Source organism: Raphanus sativus, chromosome 4 (genome assembly GCF_000801105.2).
Source record: "Raphanus sativus cultivar WK10039 chromosome 4, ASM80110v3, whole genome shotgun sequence".
NCBI lineage: Eukaryota > Viridiplantae > Streptophyta > Magnoliopsida > Brassicales > Brassicaceae > Raphanus > Raphanus sativus.
The window spans coordinates 16,465,898-16,485,239 of NC_079514.1; the positions used below are offsets into that span (position 1 = coordinate 16,465,898).

At 30.7% G+C, this 19,342-nt stretch overlaps 2 protein-coding genes across 3 annotated transcripts; both read right to left on the reverse strand.

The window, feature by feature from the left end:
* Positions 1 to 930: 930 nt before the first annotated feature.
* LOC108853963 (homeobox-leucine zipper protein HDG5) lies at positions 931 to 6,081 on the reverse strand. 2 transcript variants are annotated; one of them, XM_018627442.2, is made up of 11 exons: positions 5,967 to 6,081; positions 5,203 to 5,355; positions 4,879 to 5,120; positions 4,251 to 4,368; positions 3,831 to 4,013; positions 3,021 to 3,530; positions 2,830 to 2,928; positions 2,351 to 2,744; positions 1,994 to 2,262; positions 1,806 to 1,901; positions 931 to 1,719 (listed from the first exon to the last, which is right to left on the reverse strand). In XM_018627442.2, exons 2-11 carry the CDS (start codon positions 5,341 to 5,343, stop codon positions 1,288 to 1,290), a joined length of 2,484 nt encoding a protein of 827 aa, XP_018482944.1. In that variant the 5' UTR covers positions 5,344 to 5,355; positions 5,967 to 6,081; the 3' UTR covers positions 931 to 1,287. The 2 variants fall into 2 exon arrangements, with proteins under 2 accessions (XP_018482944.1, XP_056863599.1); XM_057007619.1 differs by lacking the exon at positions 5,967 to 6,081 and having other exon boundaries at positions 4,879 to 5,117; positions 5,203 to 5,641.
* Positions 6,082 to 15,597: 9,516 nt separating this feature from the next.
* LOC108855322 (60S ribosomal protein L3-1) lies at positions 15,598 to 17,657 on the reverse strand. Its single transcript, XM_018629114.2, has 5 exons — positions 17,519 to 17,657; positions 17,310 to 17,407; positions 16,885 to 16,995; positions 16,078 to 16,792; positions 15,598 to 15,993 (listed from the first exon to the last, which is right to left on the reverse strand). Exons 2-5 carry the CDS (start codon positions 17,392 to 17,394, stop codon positions 15,729 to 15,731), a joined length of 1,176 nt encoding a protein of 391 aa, XP_018484616.1. The 5' UTR covers positions 17,395 to 17,407; positions 17,519 to 17,657; the 3' UTR covers positions 15,598 to 15,728.
* Positions 17,658 to 19,342: the final 1,685 nt, after the last annotated feature.

Here is a 19,342-nt window from a genome sequence, read left to right on the forward strand (position 1 = left end):
AAATGGGGCCCAAAATGTTCATATATTAGTGGGCCTGTTTAAATCAAAAAATTTCCGGGTATTTTCTGGTTCGTGCTTTTATTATAGGAACTGAACCAAATCCAAAATTACCAAACCCAACCGAAAATAAGTCAAATAGTAAATGGATCCTTTGATCTCTTACCTGAACTACCCGATACACGAAATAACAGAAAAATGCCCCTGTATCTTTATGGTTTTGCATCAAAGAGATGATGGTTCCGAAAATAATGTGCCTGGTAAAGTTTTAATAACAAACAATTCGGTCAGTTTATTAGTTGTCATGCTTGTTTCACAGGTAGTGCATCATTAAATTGGAAAAGGTCTCTAAATCCAATACAACCTTCTTTCTTGGTATAATGTATAGTTTTCCAAGCTACCCAAGGAATGCCACGTTGTTGCTCGTTCTTCTCCCCAAAAAATGGGCATCAGTATTCTAGTTCGGAGATCACTTGATTTGATAATTTAAAACACCCACAAGAGTAAATAGGAGGTGCAATCGCAACTGATTTCAGCATTACCTCCTTATCAGCTTGAAATAGGAACCTTGAACTCCAGTGTTATGTTTTTTGTTAACACGTTGAATAACGGTCGTAAACATTTCTTTTAAAATCAAAAGAATCTATGAAGAGATAAACGCAAAGCAACAAGGGAGTTGTTTCAAGAGTGGAAGAGAAACAAGAGGACGCCTGAGCTCATAGCCAAGAGAATGCACAAACAGGAGCATGAAGCTAAGAAGAGACGAACATGTACTCTCTATGGTACATAGGCTAGATCGCAAAGACAAGTAAAGACAAGTATCCTGAAACTAAAAGTGGTACTATAAGTCGTCCCATTTTCGAAATTTGTATAAAATTATTAGAAAGACTAAAGCAATAAATACGAAAAGCCAAAATATAAGAAGGTAGCATATTAAATTGAGAAATGTAAATTAAGCCAAAATAGTCCAAGGAGTCAATACCCGAACCAGATACGCTTTTCTGTTAAAATCGGAGATCGGTTGAACCGATAATCCGGTACACAGAAAAATGAAGTCAACATTCCTACCTGGTGCGCTCTTGACTTCCTCTTAACTTTTTCTAGTGTTAAATCCCATTATGACCCTCCACAAAAGAAATAACCAGAAAGCATAAACATTGATTAAAAAGGGTTTTAACAGATGTTACGTCACGAGAACACCCTCAAGTCCACAACCGAATTACCTTTGAACCTCCCTTCTTTCGTCTTAGATTCAAAAAAAGCAAAGGAGGTTTAAGGGTAATTCGGTCACTAGATCCCTTGTTTGTTGGCAAGGGCGTCGTCTCCGGCCGAAGAAGATTCGATCAACGGAGCAACAGTGCTGCTAAGGACAGAAGTGATTTGATTGACGATGGAGCAGAGATGGTTGTTGATGGTTGTGACGGTGGAGAGATTTGGTTTCGCGGTTGGGACGTTGCTAGCCAAGACCTGAATCCCGACTGTGAGGAGACACGACGGAAGAGGATGGGAGTTGACGGAAATACCCTCGACTTGATCGGGATAGTTCACGGGGATGATGGAGAACCCTAGGGGCAAAAGCGGAATACCGGAAGGATCTTCGCCGTTCATAGCGTGCTGGATTGAGTCCACGTCGACGGAGGAGTAGACGATTAAGCTGCCTGAGTTATCAATGCAGCTCTCTTGAAGCATCAGCTCCACGTTATGCCATGAGTTGCTCGAGACCTGTAAGTAAATGTGTAAAATACAAATCAATATTTTTTTTTCTTTTGTTGCAAATTTAGGGTTTCAAAGTTAGGGTTTGAACTTACACTGATACGAAGAAGAGAGATGCAGTTTCCAGGTTGAGAACCATTGGCGATATGAGCTACTTCATGGGGTGAACTTCCATTGAACAAAACCTCCAACTACATATAAATATAAAAAATAAATAAATTCTTTTAACTTTTATATAAATACTGAAGTTAGTTCAGTGAATTGATAATGGGTTTGGTTTTACCAGAGAGTGGTGATGTTGATGACGGAGAAGATCAAAGACTTTAACGTGGGAGAATGGAAGCCAAGTGGTTGAGACAGCAGCAAGAACAACTCCTGTAGGCTGACCAGGCTCACACGCTTTCCTTGTCGTGATTCTCACAGTGTCCTTGGTTGTTTCAGACAGAGCGGTCCAGGATTGTCCGTTCGAAGTGCTGATATTCACACAGAATGTTTTCAACATCCTCTGTGATAACCTCATCATGTTCCTCCTCCCTTCCGCAGATCGAATCACTGTTAACAAAAGAAAATAACAAAACAAAACCAGAGCTTTAGTGATGGTTTTATAAATATATAATAAAATATGGTTTAGATTACTAGCCTCCAAGATCAGTTATGTTTCTAGCCATTAAGCTTGCCATCCTCTCGCATTGTCTCTCCAACACGTCGAGCCAACGGGTAGCTCCAAAAGCCATTCCGCTTTTCACATACTCGGAGAATATCTCGTGCACGTGCCTCTCGTTTACTTCCACGTGCTCGACCCACTTGACTTGTGAGTATCCATTAGGCATGTCTTGAATGATGCACCCTGAAGGTTTTCTCTTATACTCATGAAGAGTGTTCGCACTCAATGGCTGGATCTGGTCGTGGAAGCTATCGATGGGGAAATCTACGATTGCCCAGTTCCCGTTTTCCGCGTTTTGTTCTACATACCGTAGAAAATAAGCTTCTCGAGTTGGAACCAATGGAGACAGTACCTGTAACTCTGCATACATCTAGTAAAACATAACATAGGTTCAGTAAGAAAAAAATATATGTTCTGTTGGTTCTTCAAGTTCTTAATCGAATTTACTATATTACCAACAGAAGAGAGCCACTAGCTCCAGACACTCCAGATGAAATGATCTGAACCGTTTTAGCCCTAGCCACAACTGAGCAGAACATCTCCGACCACTTATCCTACAGTTCAAAAATCCAAAATTTATCGACTGATCCGAAAAAAATGATTAAAAATTAAAGGTGTTTGTTTGTGAAACGTTTGCTATACTTACAGCGTTAAGAAAAGCGTCAACAAGCGTGATGCTGTTCATGATGACAACTGCGTTTGCCTTTGAGGCTTCTCTACGAAAATCTCCTTTGTTGTTTGGCCATGGGAACAACCTTCTGTACTCTTCCTCGTTCAGACACAATACCTCGCCACCCATCTTGTCGGATTTTTTCTTAATCCACAAAGGCTCTTCTGTGTTACACATTTTAGTAAGTTCTTGGACACAAGAGACAGCAATCTCCATTGCGATAACCTTTTCTTCATCCGCAAGTAACATGTTGTAGCCGTTGCTGTTGTTATTAGTTTGAACTGGGAGGTAACAAGCAGTGTCTTGTGGAGGAAGCAACATCATGTCTGAACAAGGATTTTCTTGAAAGTTCCCTGTGTATACGCTCATGTCAAGCTCCAGTGAAGGTTGGTGATGTTGAACCTCTGGAGGAGGATTGATCAACGGCTGAGATGACTGCATCGGACGGCCAGTGTATCTTGAAGCTATGGAGCATAGACGATCAAGCTGTTGAATAGACAATCAATGTGTTACACAAACCCAATTAAATATGAATCATTTTGTTAATAAATTGGTGAGTATATCAAACCCAGTCAAAACTGAATTAAATCAAACCGAAGTAAAGCAAATAACCGGCTTTTATTTAAAATTCGCAATTTAATTAAGTAGGATTAACATTATGATTTCATTTTTCAAGTAATCAGTTCACAGAATATCGATTACTTTTTCACCTTAAACTCAAATGCAGAAATTCTTTTAATCAGCACCAGACCAATATTTCAAATGGTTGTGAATAATTGGACTTACCTCTTCACGAAGGCGACAATTCTCAATATGGAGTTCGTTGAAAGGAATGTCACCGAGTACGGTGGGGCCACCGCAAGAAGGACACGAAAGGCACCGTAGCTCCGCCTGAAGATGAGAATTCTCTGCCTTAAGGTTATCGTTGTCTGCCCTTAACATCACATTCTCAGCTCTGTCTTGTTGTGCCTATATATTTGAATCATCACATTAAATAAAAACGTTATATCATTATTTGATGAATGTTCTTCTACACGTATATATAGTTCTAGAATTCAAGATTTCATCATTTTCTTTCTCTTTTAAGCTATCGTTCATTCTTTCTCTAATTTGAGATGAGCTCTACTTATATTAATTATGGAATGTGTTATAAAGTACACACATTGTTAAACTGGTTAAATTAAAGAGATCAATGTTAGTAGTTACCTTCATTTGAGTACGCCTATTTTGAAACCAAAACTTGACTTGTCGAGGCTTGAGTCCTAGTTCATGACTTAATCTCTGCCTTTGTTTGTCGTCTGGATGTGGGTTTTGTTTAAACAATCTACAAAGTTTAAACAGAAATCAGTATTCAAGTCAAAAGTCAATCTCCTCATTAGATTGACATATTCAAAACGTACCAGGTGTATTGAGTTTGGTAGAAACCGATCTAAAAAATCAAAATCGATATCTTTTCGGTTTAGAAGGTTTTGGTTTTTTTCTCAAGATCCAAAAACAAAGAAGTACCAAAGAATTCACAAAACGTTAACCCATATACAATTTCAAAAAAATTAAAGGTGGTCTAATCCCGGTTTTTTAAACAGTCATATTTAGCATAACTAGTTTCATATCCCAAAAATCCAAAAAACTAAAACAAACATATACAAACCGAACACGTGTTATTCAAGATAAAAAAAGTAGTGTACTTCAAACCGAAACTAAAACCAAAACATTATAAACCTAACCGAAATAGTTTCAACCTCAGTTTGCTTCAAGTCTTTTTGAAACCAAAAACTATATTACACACACCTACTAAATAAAATGAAAAAAATGCAAAAGAAGACGCAAAACTTACGCTTCCATTTCTTCGATCTGACGATTAGTATGCCTGTGGTAACGTTTCTTCTTAGCAGGAGGAGGTTGTTCCTCGTCTTGAAGTTCAGCAACATCAAACTCGTTTCCGGACTTTGGATCTTCTGCTTGTTCACTACCCGACCCGAATGACCCACCGGCCGACCCGTTTTCCATCATTTCTTCTACTCCTCCATCTCCCATCATCATCAGCATGCTCATGCTCATCATCCCATGCTCCTCCTTCTAATCAAACAGCTTATATTACTACGTTGAAAAATATGTAACTAACAAAATGAAAGAGCTTTCAGGTAAACTTGGAACAAACCGGAATAATGGAGGGAAATGAGTTGAAAGGGTTGAAATTAAAATTAGGGCTTTGGATTGTTGCCGGAGAAGAAGAAGGCGGCTGAGGCGAAGCAAATCTGTGGTCTGTGGTCATTACATTTTCTTCTCCCATATTCAACATCACTTGCAGCCCCTAATGGTCACAAAGATCTCAGTTAAAGTTTTCCTTTGAAAGGTAGAAGAAGTGAAGATTGACAAGGAAAGAATCAGTGCATGGAAATGCAGAAAGATTAGTTGATAACTTAGAAGTTAGAACTAATCTCAAATGCAAACCCAACAGAAAGAAGCATGAAAGGGGCGATTAATTACCAGAGATGACAGCTAGATCGTTTCATAGTTCAGAAAATATTTCAAAATTAAATACAAAATTGTAACTGATAAAAACATTTATTGCTGGTGAGATCTTTTTAATAAAATTTAGAAAAAACTGGTCAACTATTAAAAACAAGTAAGAAGCTATCTAAACATTCATGTGAAAAATAAGGATTGTGTAGTTTCAGTTTGTATTATTTCAGGATAAAACTTGGATAATATTTTATTTTTTGAATAACCGGGAAAATATATTTTAAAAGAGAAGAATAAACATGTACCCCAAGAACAAAAAACACAAACAAGATGAGATAAATACACGTTTCCTTTTGGCTTTTTTCTGTTTTTTTACAAAGAAAAATAGAAGTTTCTTTCACTTTCTCAGAAAAATAGAGAGTTTCTTTCACTTTCTCTTGTTTTCTCTCACTTTCTTACCTTCTTTAGCTTCCGAGAAAATGAAAGAAAAGGCCAAGGATGATATTCTCTCTAGAGAATTTGGAGGTTTGTAAACTTTCTCTCTCTAATTTTTTTTTCTTCTTCTGAGTTTCCTTCTCTTTGCAATAAATGGAGGAGTAAATTTCTCATTAAATACTTACCGGACCAGAAGGGTAAACGGCAGACTTTTTGTTTTAACGACGATAATTTAACGGATGAACAAAAAACGCTCGTCTAACTCTTTCCGTTAACGGCTCCGTTTTCCCACGTGTATATATCTTATTGGAAATCCATACGTTTTGCCTCGAAACAACCGACCCCTCCGCAAGTCAAAACTTTTTCAACTTAAAGTCAAAATATTATTCACCACGCGTTAACCGCGTGCGTCATATACACCGCATTACTCTACTTCACAAGTGTTGCATTATTTATTTTGTCAAAACAAAATAAATATCTACTTTGTTTCACAAAAAAATAGTGCTAGACATTTTAAAATTTCAATAAATATTAAATGTTTCATATACATCTAGACGGTATTATGTTTTTTTTCTTTCTATGTCACATTTTTACTTTTGCAACCTAACATTATATCACTTTCACTTTATAGTTTTGTTTCATTTTTATAATATTATTATTTGAGAATTAATTTTTATATGTTATTTATATTATTAAAAGAGAAACATTCTGAAAAAAATCTATTCATGGAAAGTTGTTGAACTTATTGGACCTATTCATATTTAGCCTAACCTTTTATATACAACCAAAATGCATAACTTATATTTTACCCTTCCACATAATTTTGAACACCCACCAGTTTATATCAACAAAAATTAAGTATAAACAATTACTTTTATCAAACCTATGTAATTGATATTTCATAAACACATTTTATCAAACGAGATCAAATATTCCAATACAAAAGGGTCGTGTGTTCATCATATCTGTCTCATCCTCCTCCATTAAAACATCAAGTTCTTTGCAGAGAGGCATCAATGTGATGTTTAATATATATTTTTTATCAAACGTATATTCCATACACATTTTATTGGGAAAATTGCCAAAACAGAACAAAAATTCAGCATGGTTGTCCCTATAGTATAAAACTATCATTTAGTTGTCCTTTTAGTATAATTTCTTTCATAATCCCAAAACTAACCTTTGATTAATCTAATTAAACACATTAAATTAATAAAATTTTAAAAAATAATAATTAAAACGTTTAAAAAGGGAAAATAAAAATAAAAACTTTTATTTTTTTAATAAAAATAAATTTTGTAAAACTTAATAAAAATAAAAAAAAATTTACAAATTTTTTAAATAAAAAACGTTAAATCAACCTAATAAAAAACAGTTAACAATTTTTTTTTTTATAAAAAGTTTAAAATGTTTGTAAACTTTTTAATTTTATCAAAATTTTTAATGAAAAAAAGTTCAATGTATTTTTATAAAGTTTGTTTAAACTTTTTATTAAAAACTTTTTGTAAAGTTTTATTTTATTTTTATAAAATTTACAAATTTTATATAGTTTGTTTAAAGTTTTTATTAAACACATTAAAATAAAAGAATTAAAAAAAAAAATTAAAAGCGTTTTAAAAAGGGAAAATAAAATAAAACTTTTAAAATTTTATTTAATAAAAATAAACTTTGTAAAAAAAAAAAATTTACAAATTTTTTTAATAAAAACGTTAAATAAACTTATTAAAAACATTTTACAAAGTTTTATTTTTATAAAAAGTTTAAAACTTTTTAAATAAAATTATAATTAAATAAAAATTTAAAATTTATAAAATGAAAATAAAACTTTACAAAAAAAATAATAAAAACTTTAAACTAACTTTATAAAAAGAAACATTTTACAAAGTTTATTTTTTATAAAAAGTTTAAAACGTTTGTTACCATTTTAATTTTATCAAACTTTTTAATAAAAATATAAATTTTAAAAATGTTTTTAATAAAAATAAAAATTGTAAACTTTATAAAGTAAAAATAAAATTTTACAAAAAGATGCACCTAATTTCAAAACACCACATGTTGTATAGATATGTATCATAGTGAACAAGAGTTTGTGAAAAAAAAACAAAAGAAAAACTATGGAAAAACCATAGATTAATGAATAAGACAAGGGAAAATCATTTTTAAAAAATTTGACAAGCAAAATCGAAAATAACACGTTTAAGGAAGTTAGAATATTTTTAGAAGATTTTTAGAATATTTCCATAACTGAAATTTTCATTAATTTTCGCAAAAATCAGGTAATCTTATCCGTAGAAGGCGCATTCTAAAAGTTTAGAACATTGACAAAAATCCAGAACACGCATTCTACTTTTAGTAGACAGAAGAGTACATTTTAGAAAACACATTCCGCGAAATTTAGAATACTTAATAAAAGTAGAAGATGCTTCCGGACGAAAAGTAGATAGCTTTAGGATTAGTAGAATGCGCATTCCACTTTTTTAGAAAATTAGTAAATAGTAGAATGTACGTTCTAAAAATAGTAGATGAACATGTTTATTTTAGAAAACGCTTTCTACTATACCATTTTCCGTAGAAGGCACATTCTACCTTTAGTAGAACATATTTTCAAATTCTTATTTATCAACTTTTTGAAAACAAAAAAAATATCAGCATGTGTATATTGGTGTTTTATTAATTGTTTGTATTTTTAATATTTTTTGATTCACAAAAGTATTTATTTCATTAGTTTTCAGAAATACAAAGGGTAAAAAGGAGAAAAATTGGACAAAAAATGATTTATACCAAAGGGACAACACCCTTATTTTTTTGTTCTCTATTAGCAATTTTCCCCATTTTATTCAATGAGATCAAATGATTTTCGGAGGGGCATGAATAAAGCAATCTTATATTTCATCTTTTCCACTAGAGCATCAAGTTCTTAACAAAGAGGCACCAGTGTCCAATTTAATATATCAAAACAATTTTGTACATTCATTTATTTATCATCTTATTCAGTTCATATTAAAAACTTAGTTATAAGAATTAAGATTGTGTTTTTCGTCACATTTGTTGAATTACAAATACAAAACCAAACCCTATAACAGAAATAATAAACAAATATCTTATACTTTAATATTGAGATTTCTTTAGAATCTTAAATATATGCACGTTTTTAGATTGTGTATTACATATGATTTTGAAAATAATTGATGTGGATATATTTGTATCTTATAGCTTTACATAATTATCGTCAAATTTTATAGAAATCGTAATCTATGGATTCTTTTAAGATCTCTTACTAATAGCAACCAAGATATTTAAAAATTTATACCCTAATTTATTTTTTAAATCTAAAATAAAAAAATATAAAGTTATAATAGATTATTAATAACGAAAATAAATTAATAATTTCATATCATTTTTATATTATCATTTTTATTTAAATGACATAATAATTTCTTATCAAATTCTAAGGAATCACAAGTGTAAATAATATTAAAAATTCATGAAAAAGTTAATCAATTTTTTTTAAAAAAAATTATTAGATAGTTGGTGTTTTTATCGGATCAGTAGAATCAAATAGCGGATTAATAGTAAATTTTTGGGATGTTACTAGGTTCTATCGAATTTTTCATTAAATTCGAGTCGAATTATATACAAGGTACGGGTCTGCGGTTCAACAACAAATATTTGTCGGATATGTAAACACTTCTTGAAACTCAAACATTATTATAAAACAACTATTAAATTATATGTTTTCTAATAACTGAAAAAACAAACCCGCGCTTAAAAAGCGCGGATCAAAATATAGTACTCATATTAATTACAAAGATATCATTAATGATATAAACTAGTATTATGTATATATATATATATGTAATTATTAAAATAGTAGTTCTGTTTCTCTTAATAATATTTTGATTTTATTTTATTTTCCTATACATTTTATTTTATTTTATTTTCCCGAACCATCACTATTTCAGCCACACATATATATTTCTCTATCAAGTTTGTCTTCCTTTCCATTTCATATGGTATAGTAAATATTACAAAATGTTATATACTTTTCATATTTTAATTTAAACTAAAATATTTTACATTTGAGTTTGGGTTTAGGAATCCGAGTTTAGGGTTTAGTATTAAAGTTTTGGAAGTGTGTTTGATTTAGGGTTACAGATGGGTTGGATGTGGGTTTGCGACACAAATATATTAATTCACAAGAGTAATATCCATTCCATTTTATATAATATAGAATAATAACATTTATGGTCTATATTTAGATTTAAGAATTATGTTAGGTTCATGGTTATTTGATAAATTGACTTGTACTATGTACAATGTTCCAATTCATCAATTTTGTATAATATATTTTGTCAACACTAACATAATTACCATACTATTTTATATTATCATAAACTGCATACTATATAAATACTATGTGGTAAATAAATGTTTGATGTGGACACCTTTACGTGATGGAATTATAAATAATTTTATTCTACTCATGTCCATAGTTACAGTTGACGACATCATCCATATGCTTCTTCTTTCACCGAATATTTGCCAAAGGAGAGGGTATAACCGACTCAATCATGCACAAAATGTTATTAAGTTAATAATGTCAAAATCAATGCTATTGATTTTATTTTTGTTCCAAATTTGGCTATATGGCAAATTCTCCCGTAAAAAGGTTTGAGAAATTTGAGACGTTTAACCAGCGGGGTTGGCCTGGTGGTGTTGAGGGAGCTTCGGCCCCAATACGCACCAGGGTTCGAACCGCTGGCCAGGCAATTGGGGTATCTAATTCCCCATAGTACCAAATGGTCCGCCTCGCGCCGAGGGATTGGCCCCTGGGGGTGGAAGTCCCTCCAGGTTAAACACAAAAAAAAAAAAAAAAAAAAATTTGAGACGTTTTTTCAACGGTACGATAAATATTTTAAATACTTTTTTCATCCAACGTTTGCAAATTATATTGTTGTCACATTTTTCATGCTATATGTCATCACAAATATAATGGTTAAAGACAAGAATCATGGAGGTTTATAAATTTTCACTCGGAATTAATTCGCACATTTGATTTAAAATTTGGGAATGTCGAGTGACTTATCCAGGAACGTACAAACGCAGCCACCATACAAACATGCGAGAGGCCCCGGACACGGTATTTTCACCTTTTTGCAATCTATGTCCTCGTGACATTTGCTTTCTGTTGTTGTCATACCTTCATATAGATTATCAAAATTAATAAATAAAAGGTAATGGTTAAAGACTAGAATCATGGAGGTTTATAATTTTTATCCCGGAATGCGCACATTTGATTTGAGAATTGGGAATGTCGAGTGGCTTATCCAGGAACGTACAAACGCAGCCACCATATAAACATGCGAGCGGCCCCGGACATGGTATCTTCACGTTTTTGCAGTCTCTGTCCTTGTGACATTTGCTTTCTGCTGTTGTCATACCTTCATAGATTATCAAAAATAAATAAAAGCTAGTGATTAACTAATTCAGATTAAACATAGACAATGACATCCCCCCCCCTCCATTCCCCCATTCCCCAAAAAAATATATATAACCAAACTAGAATTCGGATTAATAGTTGATTCTGATATAAAACTAAAACTTCCAACTGGTTGGATCCAAATTTGATGATTGCTTTCTTGGTTACTATGCTTCGGAAATCTATGAACCCAAATTAAAAGAAACTGAAACTGGACCCTCCTAGTTAAATAATTCATTTGACAGAAAGAAACATATTGTAATCTAAGGTTTATATTATTTCAAACTAAATGAAAATAGCATTTATTAAAAATGATACAAAATTATACTCGTTAATATATATAAAACCCCAATTGAATACATGAAAATTACATACATGTTGTAGTCATCAGAAATAGATGGATATATATATATATATATATATATATATATATTATATCTTAGTATATGTATATGTGTGTTTATTGTATATACATTTTGAAAATCATATATTTATATACAAGCGAAGTACTTACTGAAGGCATATAGAAGGAACATGAACAAGAAGACTGGTTTTGCTGAATTCATCTCTATACCTATATTACGATATACTATTATTTGTTTCTGAAATATAGGCAAAAAAATCTCTAGTTATTTATAACTTGTGAGTATGAGGAGGGTACCATAAACTATATATAGCTTCTATTTAGGGGAAATTTTTGACACCAATTTATTATTTTATTCCTAACTTAACTCTTATTATTCTTAATTACTATTTTCCCACATATTTGTTTCCTTTCATGCCAAACATTACATAACTATAATATAATTTACTTGATTTTCTACATATTTGTTTATTTTCCACAGATTTACTTGAAAAACTTAATTAGTATACAAATAAATAAGTTTTAGTTTGATTTAAATTACATCTGTTCAATTTATTAAGGGATAATTCCAAAATACCTTATTTAAGATTTGAAATTTTACTTGTATATAAACAAATTTAAAATCTACACTAGTACATATATGATGAGACTATTTTAACCCATATTTTAATATACAAAAATAAAATCTAATATTTTAATATTCTAATTTATAATAATAATAATTATTAAATTATCATATTCAATTGTAATTTAAATATTAATTTCGATATTGATATTAAAATTAGTGTAAATCTTTAGTCAGGTTATTTTAGTCATTTCACTTACAAATAAGTGTAGTTTTCAAAAATAAGAATAAATGATGTAGTTTTCAAATATAATCTTATTGGAAGGTATTTTTCCAAATTTTCTCGTTTATTAAGTTGTGTTCTAATTAATTTCCATACAACTTAATTAGTATCAAATTTGCTTTAGTTTTTTTATACATATTAAGAAAATGTCTTCACTTTTTATTATAAATGTACTATTTTCTGTATTTAATGGTTTCCAATAGTTTTAGACCAATTGTCTTTTAATAAGTATGATCTTTTTGAAACCTTTAAAGTTATTAACTAATAAAAATTGTATAGAAAACATAAGACATATATATTTTTGAAAAAAAAAGTTTAGAGAAAAACACATTTATTTTGCTGAAACATAAGGAGTATTGAATAAAATCACAAAATAAATTTATATTACATATCCAAGTAGTTTAAAATTTGTAATATAATATTCTGAAACTTACAAATTTTAGTTTGACAAAAATACTATATATATATATACTAGGAGTTTTCATAAGCGATGAACAAAAATAATAATTTTAAATAATGTTTATTTAAAATAGTTAGTTTACATTCTAACATTATTATTTTTATATTTTAACTTCATCGATTTGGAAAAAATAAAATCAGAAATGTAGTTCTATGTATTCTTGTTTCTTTTGATTTGGTTTAATTATTTAAACTTCAGTAAAACTAAAATTATACTTTTTAAGAATAATATTTTACTTATATGAAATTATGAAAAATATTAAAGTAATGTTTACATTAAATAGTAGTAACATGTAATTACGGAACACACATCTAGTTTAAATATAAGACCATAACTAAGATAACAAAATAAATATTATTTATTTGTAAACTAATAAATAACTAATGAAAAATGCACCGAAGTTGAAAACCGCACCATATTTACTGCGTGATAATATTAAGTGCGGGACAATGAGTTTGTTCATAAATTTTGATACGCCACATGGCCACAATATTTTGTTTTTTAACTTTTTGTTCTTAGAAAAACACATGTATTAAGTAAATAATATTTATTGGTGAAACAAAAGCGTTATTCCAATTCCGCAATGAATTCCGTCCCGCAGTTTGTCTCCATTCACTCTCTTAATATTTTAATCAACTGTTTTATAATTTTACATAGAAAGATTCAAAACATCATATAAATTAATAATTACACATCCATATTGATTATCCATAAAGAAATTATATACTCTCTATGATTCTTTTTATTAGATGTTTTAGCACTAACACACGAATTAAAAAAAAATTATTAAAAACACTAGATTATAACAAAAAGTAGTTAATCAATATTGTTTTGAACAAATAAGACAAAAAAATATACATTACTTAAATATTTTAATCAACTGTTTAATAATTTTACATAGAAAAATTCAAAACATCATATAAATGGTAACAAAAACATCTTCTAAAACATCTTACCAAAAGAAACGTTGGGAGTAGTAATAGGAGATTTCTCTCTACATCTAAAGTGTTCATGTCATCACCTCTATGGATCCCACAAAGCCCTTTAAATTACCTAATCGTAGATCAAAATTTTTGTACATCTATCTGTTGAGCCATATGTGTTTTGATAGGATATTACAAATAAACCCAAAAACTATTAGAAGTTAGTCTAACTATTATCTTTTGCATCTTACTACGTGTGGTTATTGGACTCTTAAGCTCGATTAGTCAATAACCGTGGAGCCGATTAGATCAAAAATCTGTCTCACCTCCAACGTTGCTCTTTTTTTTCTTTTTTTTTCTTACAAAAATCGTTGCTGTGAAATCTGTATCCTGTCACCATTCAACTCTTCATCTCTAACTCATGCTATCCTTTTATCTCTCTTCCCTTTCTCCATTCAGATGATGAACCGTTGTTTTCTCAACTTCTTCAAATGAATACTCCTTAAACATTCAATTCTTTATGACCCCATATCTTTGGATTTCCCCTCTTTAATCTTGACACCAAAGTCTCAAGCATTTCAAAACCGAAAACAGAGTTACTCCTATAATTTAAGTTTGGAAACTATTAATAATTTTATAAATATTTATTATTAAATTAGCCAAAATATGTCAAGTAAATTTCAAGTATAATTTTTATAAAATTCACACAAAATATAATGAGAGAATGAGCATAGGCATTCGAGTCTTCGATCGGATACGGATCGGCTCTTTTTGGGTATTTGACAAAAAACATTGCTGTGAAATATGTATCCTTTCGCCATTCAACTCTTCATCTCCTAACTCATGCTATCCCTTTATCGCCCCTCCTTTTCTCCATTCAGATGATGAACTGTTGCTTTATCAACCTTTTCAAATGAATACTCCTTTAACATTGAACTTTTTATGACCTCATATCTCTAGATTTCCCTTCTTTAACTTTTACACCAAATTTTATAAAAAATACCCAAATTTTATTTGAAAACCCAAAATATATTTCAAAAAATTTGAAATATATCTAAAATCTAAAACTATAATCAGAATCCCAAACTAAGAACTTAAAATATATGAAATACCATAAAAATATCTGAAATATCCAAATATACTTTATACAAAAATATTTGGATACTCTGGGTTAAAATCTAGTAAACGTTTAAGAAAACATATTTAATCCACCATATTTTTATAATATATATTTTTGGGATTTTAACACATACTAAAAATATATCAAATTGTGGTTATAAATACACCATTTCCTTTGATTAATTATTTCTCATAATTTAATACTAATATGAGAACACAAATAATATTTTTAGAAGTTTATGGAACACCATGATTAACTAACAAATATACATAAAATGTAAACATGTGCTTTTGAATTAATCTTTTGAGATATATTTGTCTTTTGTAAGTATTTATTTAGGCTTGGTCAATGTTTCTTAATTCAATGATCTAGAATGGCTAACAGATATAGTTTCAACTTGAATAAACAGAGTCATTTCAGCTTAAGGTACCGATTATCAAAACTATAAAATGAGAAGAAAATGAAAGGTGAAGATATGAGTTCAAACTCTCCAAATAACTAAAACACAAAGTGCAGCGAATAGTTCTAAAAAGTATTTTTAAGACTTTTTTGAGGAAAGAGGTCATGAAAATTGAAAAAAGAAACAAATAGCTTAAGCTTTGGCAGAGGCACGGCCGAAGAATTTGTTCTTTTCCTGGGTGGTCTGGAATTTGCCATGTCCCATCTTTGAGGAAGTGTCGATAAACTTGAGGTTGATCTGCTCCATGGCAAGACGGGAAGTCTGAGTGAGCAGTGACTGTCTAAGAGTCACAACCCTCTTCTTTGGACCCATGCAGCATCCCTTAATCATCAAGTAGTCATCCTTGACCACACCATAGTGTGCAAATCCACCCATTGGAGTCACATCCTTCTCGGTCCTATCGTGGCCACAACAATAATCAGTTACATAATAAACCAAACCAGCAGAGAGAGAAACAGTAGATAAGAGAAATTCTACAGACCTGTCGTATTCAGTCATGGCTGTGTGTGTCTCCTGACCAACCTTGCCCAACCTGTAAATCTTCTTGTTAAGTTCGGTACGGTGATGGTAACCGTTCTGACCAGCTCTGGCAACAGTGTAGGAGACTCTAGCAGGATGCCAGGCACCGATACAAGCAACCTTACGTAGACCCCTGTGAGTCTTACGTGGAAGCCTAGTCACACCCCAACGAGTGACAACACCTTCGTAACCTTTACCCTTGGTCACACCGATGACATCAATCATCTCATCCTTCTGGAAAACAGCATCGATCGGAATCTGCTTCTCAAAGAAGCTGTAGGCAAAGTCGACCTTCTGGGCAATGGTACCACCGTTGATCTGGACCTCCATCATGTGAGCTTTCTTCTGCTTCAGTCCCTTCATCTTCCTGATCTGAGTGTGGGCCAAGACACGGATGACAGTTCCGTATTTCTTCATCTTCTCGAGCTGGGCCTGGATGCTCTTCTTGCCTTCCTCGCTCTCGTACTGCTTGGCGTATCCGGTGAAGGCCTTCTTCTTGGACTTGGCCCAGTTCTTGTAGAACCTTCTCCTCACTTCCTCACTCAAGTGCTGTGCCCAGACCGTGTTCAGAGACCTTAGTCCACGGGGAGTCTTGACGTAGGCAACAACACCAACGACCACCATAGCAGGTGTCTCGATGATGGTAACAGCCTCGCAGGTCTCCTTCTTGTGCAGCTCTTTACAATAAGACATATAAAAAACAATAGTATAAATGGTTTGCGGAAATGAAAAATAGCAAAAAAGAAAGAATTAAATGAGAGGCACTTACTGGATCCGGGCTTCTCGACATCTCTAACAATGTGGGTCATACCAGCCTTGTATCCCATGAAGGCTGTGAACTTGCAAGGCTTCGTTTGGTCATCCTTGGGGAAGGCCTTCACTGTATTTTTAAAATACAACATTAATTGGTGTTTTATAAGAAAATAGAGATAACTACAAAGTAACTCTAGAAAACCAAATTAAAAAGCCAAATTAAAAATACCAAGTAGGGTTTCAATAACTAAAAGAAAACACAATCCTAACTCAAAAAGACATAAGTTCAATATCACAGAGATACCCAAGTAAACATTACAATCAAATTAGAAGACACTCAGACGCAACTCCAAATAACATAGGATGTGTTCCATTACATATACCCAATTATTAGTTACACAATCCCAGATCTAAGAAACTAAAAAAAAGAGAAGAAATTACCTTTTCCTCTGTGACGGTTAGCTCTCTTCCTTGGAAGGAAACCAAGGGAACCGTGCCTTGGGTGCTCAAACTTCCTGTGAGACATTCTCCTCTTCCTCCTAGTTCATGTTCAAATATAACATCAAATTAGATTCATGTGAATACAAATAGGAAAGACGAAAATGAGGACTTAAATGAGAGATCGTGATAGAAGAAGAAGAGGGAAGAACCTGAAGCTGCGGCTAAAGCTTACTGCGACGAGAAATGGAGTGAAGAAGCCCTAGTATCTATCATTTTATAGGTCTCGTAAAACCCTAGATATTTTGGACATTTAATAATGTGAAACCATTTTCTCTTATTGGGCCTCAAAAGCCCATCTTCAAAAACTAGGGTAAATCATTGTTCTTCTATATATCAGCCCATCTTCATCGTGCTCCTCCAAATCTGTTACTTTCCTCAAGGCTTTTGATGAAAGTCCAAAAACCATGTCTTCTAAATCTTATTATATAAAGCTTCGTTCTTCAAAGTTACTAATTAACATGATCGCGACACGTGTCACTAATTTTTTTAAGATTGTGACATGTGTTTTAAACTATAATGGTAATTTTCCTTTTTTATAATTCAAAATTCGTTATTTATTTATTTTATTAGTATATATATTTTAATTATTTAATTTTAATTTATTCAAATCCTAATCAAAAATATCAAAAACATAAAAAATACAACTATTCACATATTAACACAATTTAAAAATAGTAATCTTTGTTTTTAGAAAATTTTATATTATTAAATATTAAAAATAGTAATTTTCATTTTTACAAATTCATATATCATTAAATACTAATTTTCCTTTACTAAAATCATGAAGAAAAGATTACTGTAAAGAAATTAAAAAATATATATATCAAGAAATATTTAACAGTAATTATCTTTTTTTTTCCAAAACTTAGACCAAAAAATGAAAAAAGTATAATGTTAATTTTTCTTTATTCAAATGATAAACTAAAAGGAACTAGGATTATTCACATCTACATATATAACTAAACTCACTTATATTTTTCACTTCTCATATTTGATTACCAAACATAACTATTGATTCAAAAAGAGATATAAGGTGAGGTTCAGCCGTTCAGGCATTGAATTCTTTTGTCATTATTGTCATATTGCTTAAGTTAAAATCTGCTTGCGTATGTTATGGCCACCAATATGATCAGGCGTTTTAGTGCTTACGTATGTCATACTGCTTAAGTTAAAATCTGCTTGTGTATGTTATGGCCACCAATACTGCTTTCATATTATATAAAATTTGGTTCTTCAAAGTTACTAATTAACATGATCGCGACATGTGATATTTATTAAACTATCTCCAAATTAAAAATAAATATACAAAGATAATAAAAAAGATTTTTGTTATAAATTAAATATATAGTAATTTCCATTTTTAAATCTTAAATAAAATATAATTTCAGAATATTAAGTAATTTTATTTTAATATTGTGACATGTATTAGAATATCTCATAATTAAATATATAAATACTAATAAAATAAATAAAAACAAATTTTGAAAAATCGTTTTCAAAACTATTTAATAGTAAAATTTATTTTTCAAAGTTATTTAATAGTAATTTTCTAGAAATTTTCCTTTTCCAAAATCCTAAAGAAATATTTTTTTAATAACTTATTTTATACTAATTTTCCTTTTCTAAAATCCAAAAACAAAAAAGATAATTGTAAAAGATCATTTGGTATTAATTTTTATTTTAAAATTTTTACATGTGTCAAAATATCTCATGATTAATAAAATATATAACAAGATAATAAAAGCAATTGTTTTAAAAGGTAGTTTTAGAATTATTTAATGGTATTTTTCTATACTTTTTGTTTTAAAATTTTTAAAGAAAAAAATATTTGTCAAATAATTTATTTAAACTAATTATTGTTTTCTAAATTTCTAAAGAAAATATATTGTAAACTTTTTTGATAGTAATTATTTGATAGTAATTGTCTCTTACTAAAATCTTAAACATAAGAAAAGAAAATTGTGAGAGAGTGT

Bases quoted from the DNA above. Each gene is read 5' to 3' on its own strand.
- LOC108855322 (XM_018629114.2), bottom strand. From the start codon at position 17,394: ATGTCTCACAGGAAGTTTGAGCACCCAAGGCACGGTTCCCTTGGTTTC. The intron at 16,996-17,309 runs GTAATTTCTTCT...TTAAAAATACAG, and splicing joins TAACCGTCACAGAGGAAAAG to TGAAGGCCTTCCCCAAGGAT. The intron at 15,994-16,077 runs GTCTGTAGAATT...TGGCCACGATAG, and splicing joins GCCATGACTGAATACGACAG to GACCGAGAAGGATGTGACTC.
- LOC108853963 (XM_018627442.2), bottom strand. From the start codon at position 5,343: ATGTTGAATATGGGAGAAGAAAATGTAATGACCACAGACCACAGATTT. The intron at 3,531-3,830 runs GTAAGTCCAATT...TCTATTCAACAG, and splicing joins ATTGTCGCCTTCGTGAAGAG to CTTGATCGTCTATGCTCCAT. The intron at 1,720-1,805 runs GTAAGTTCAAAC...ATTTACTTACAG, and splicing joins TCTCTCTTCTTCGTATCAGT to GTCTCGAGCAACTCATGGCA.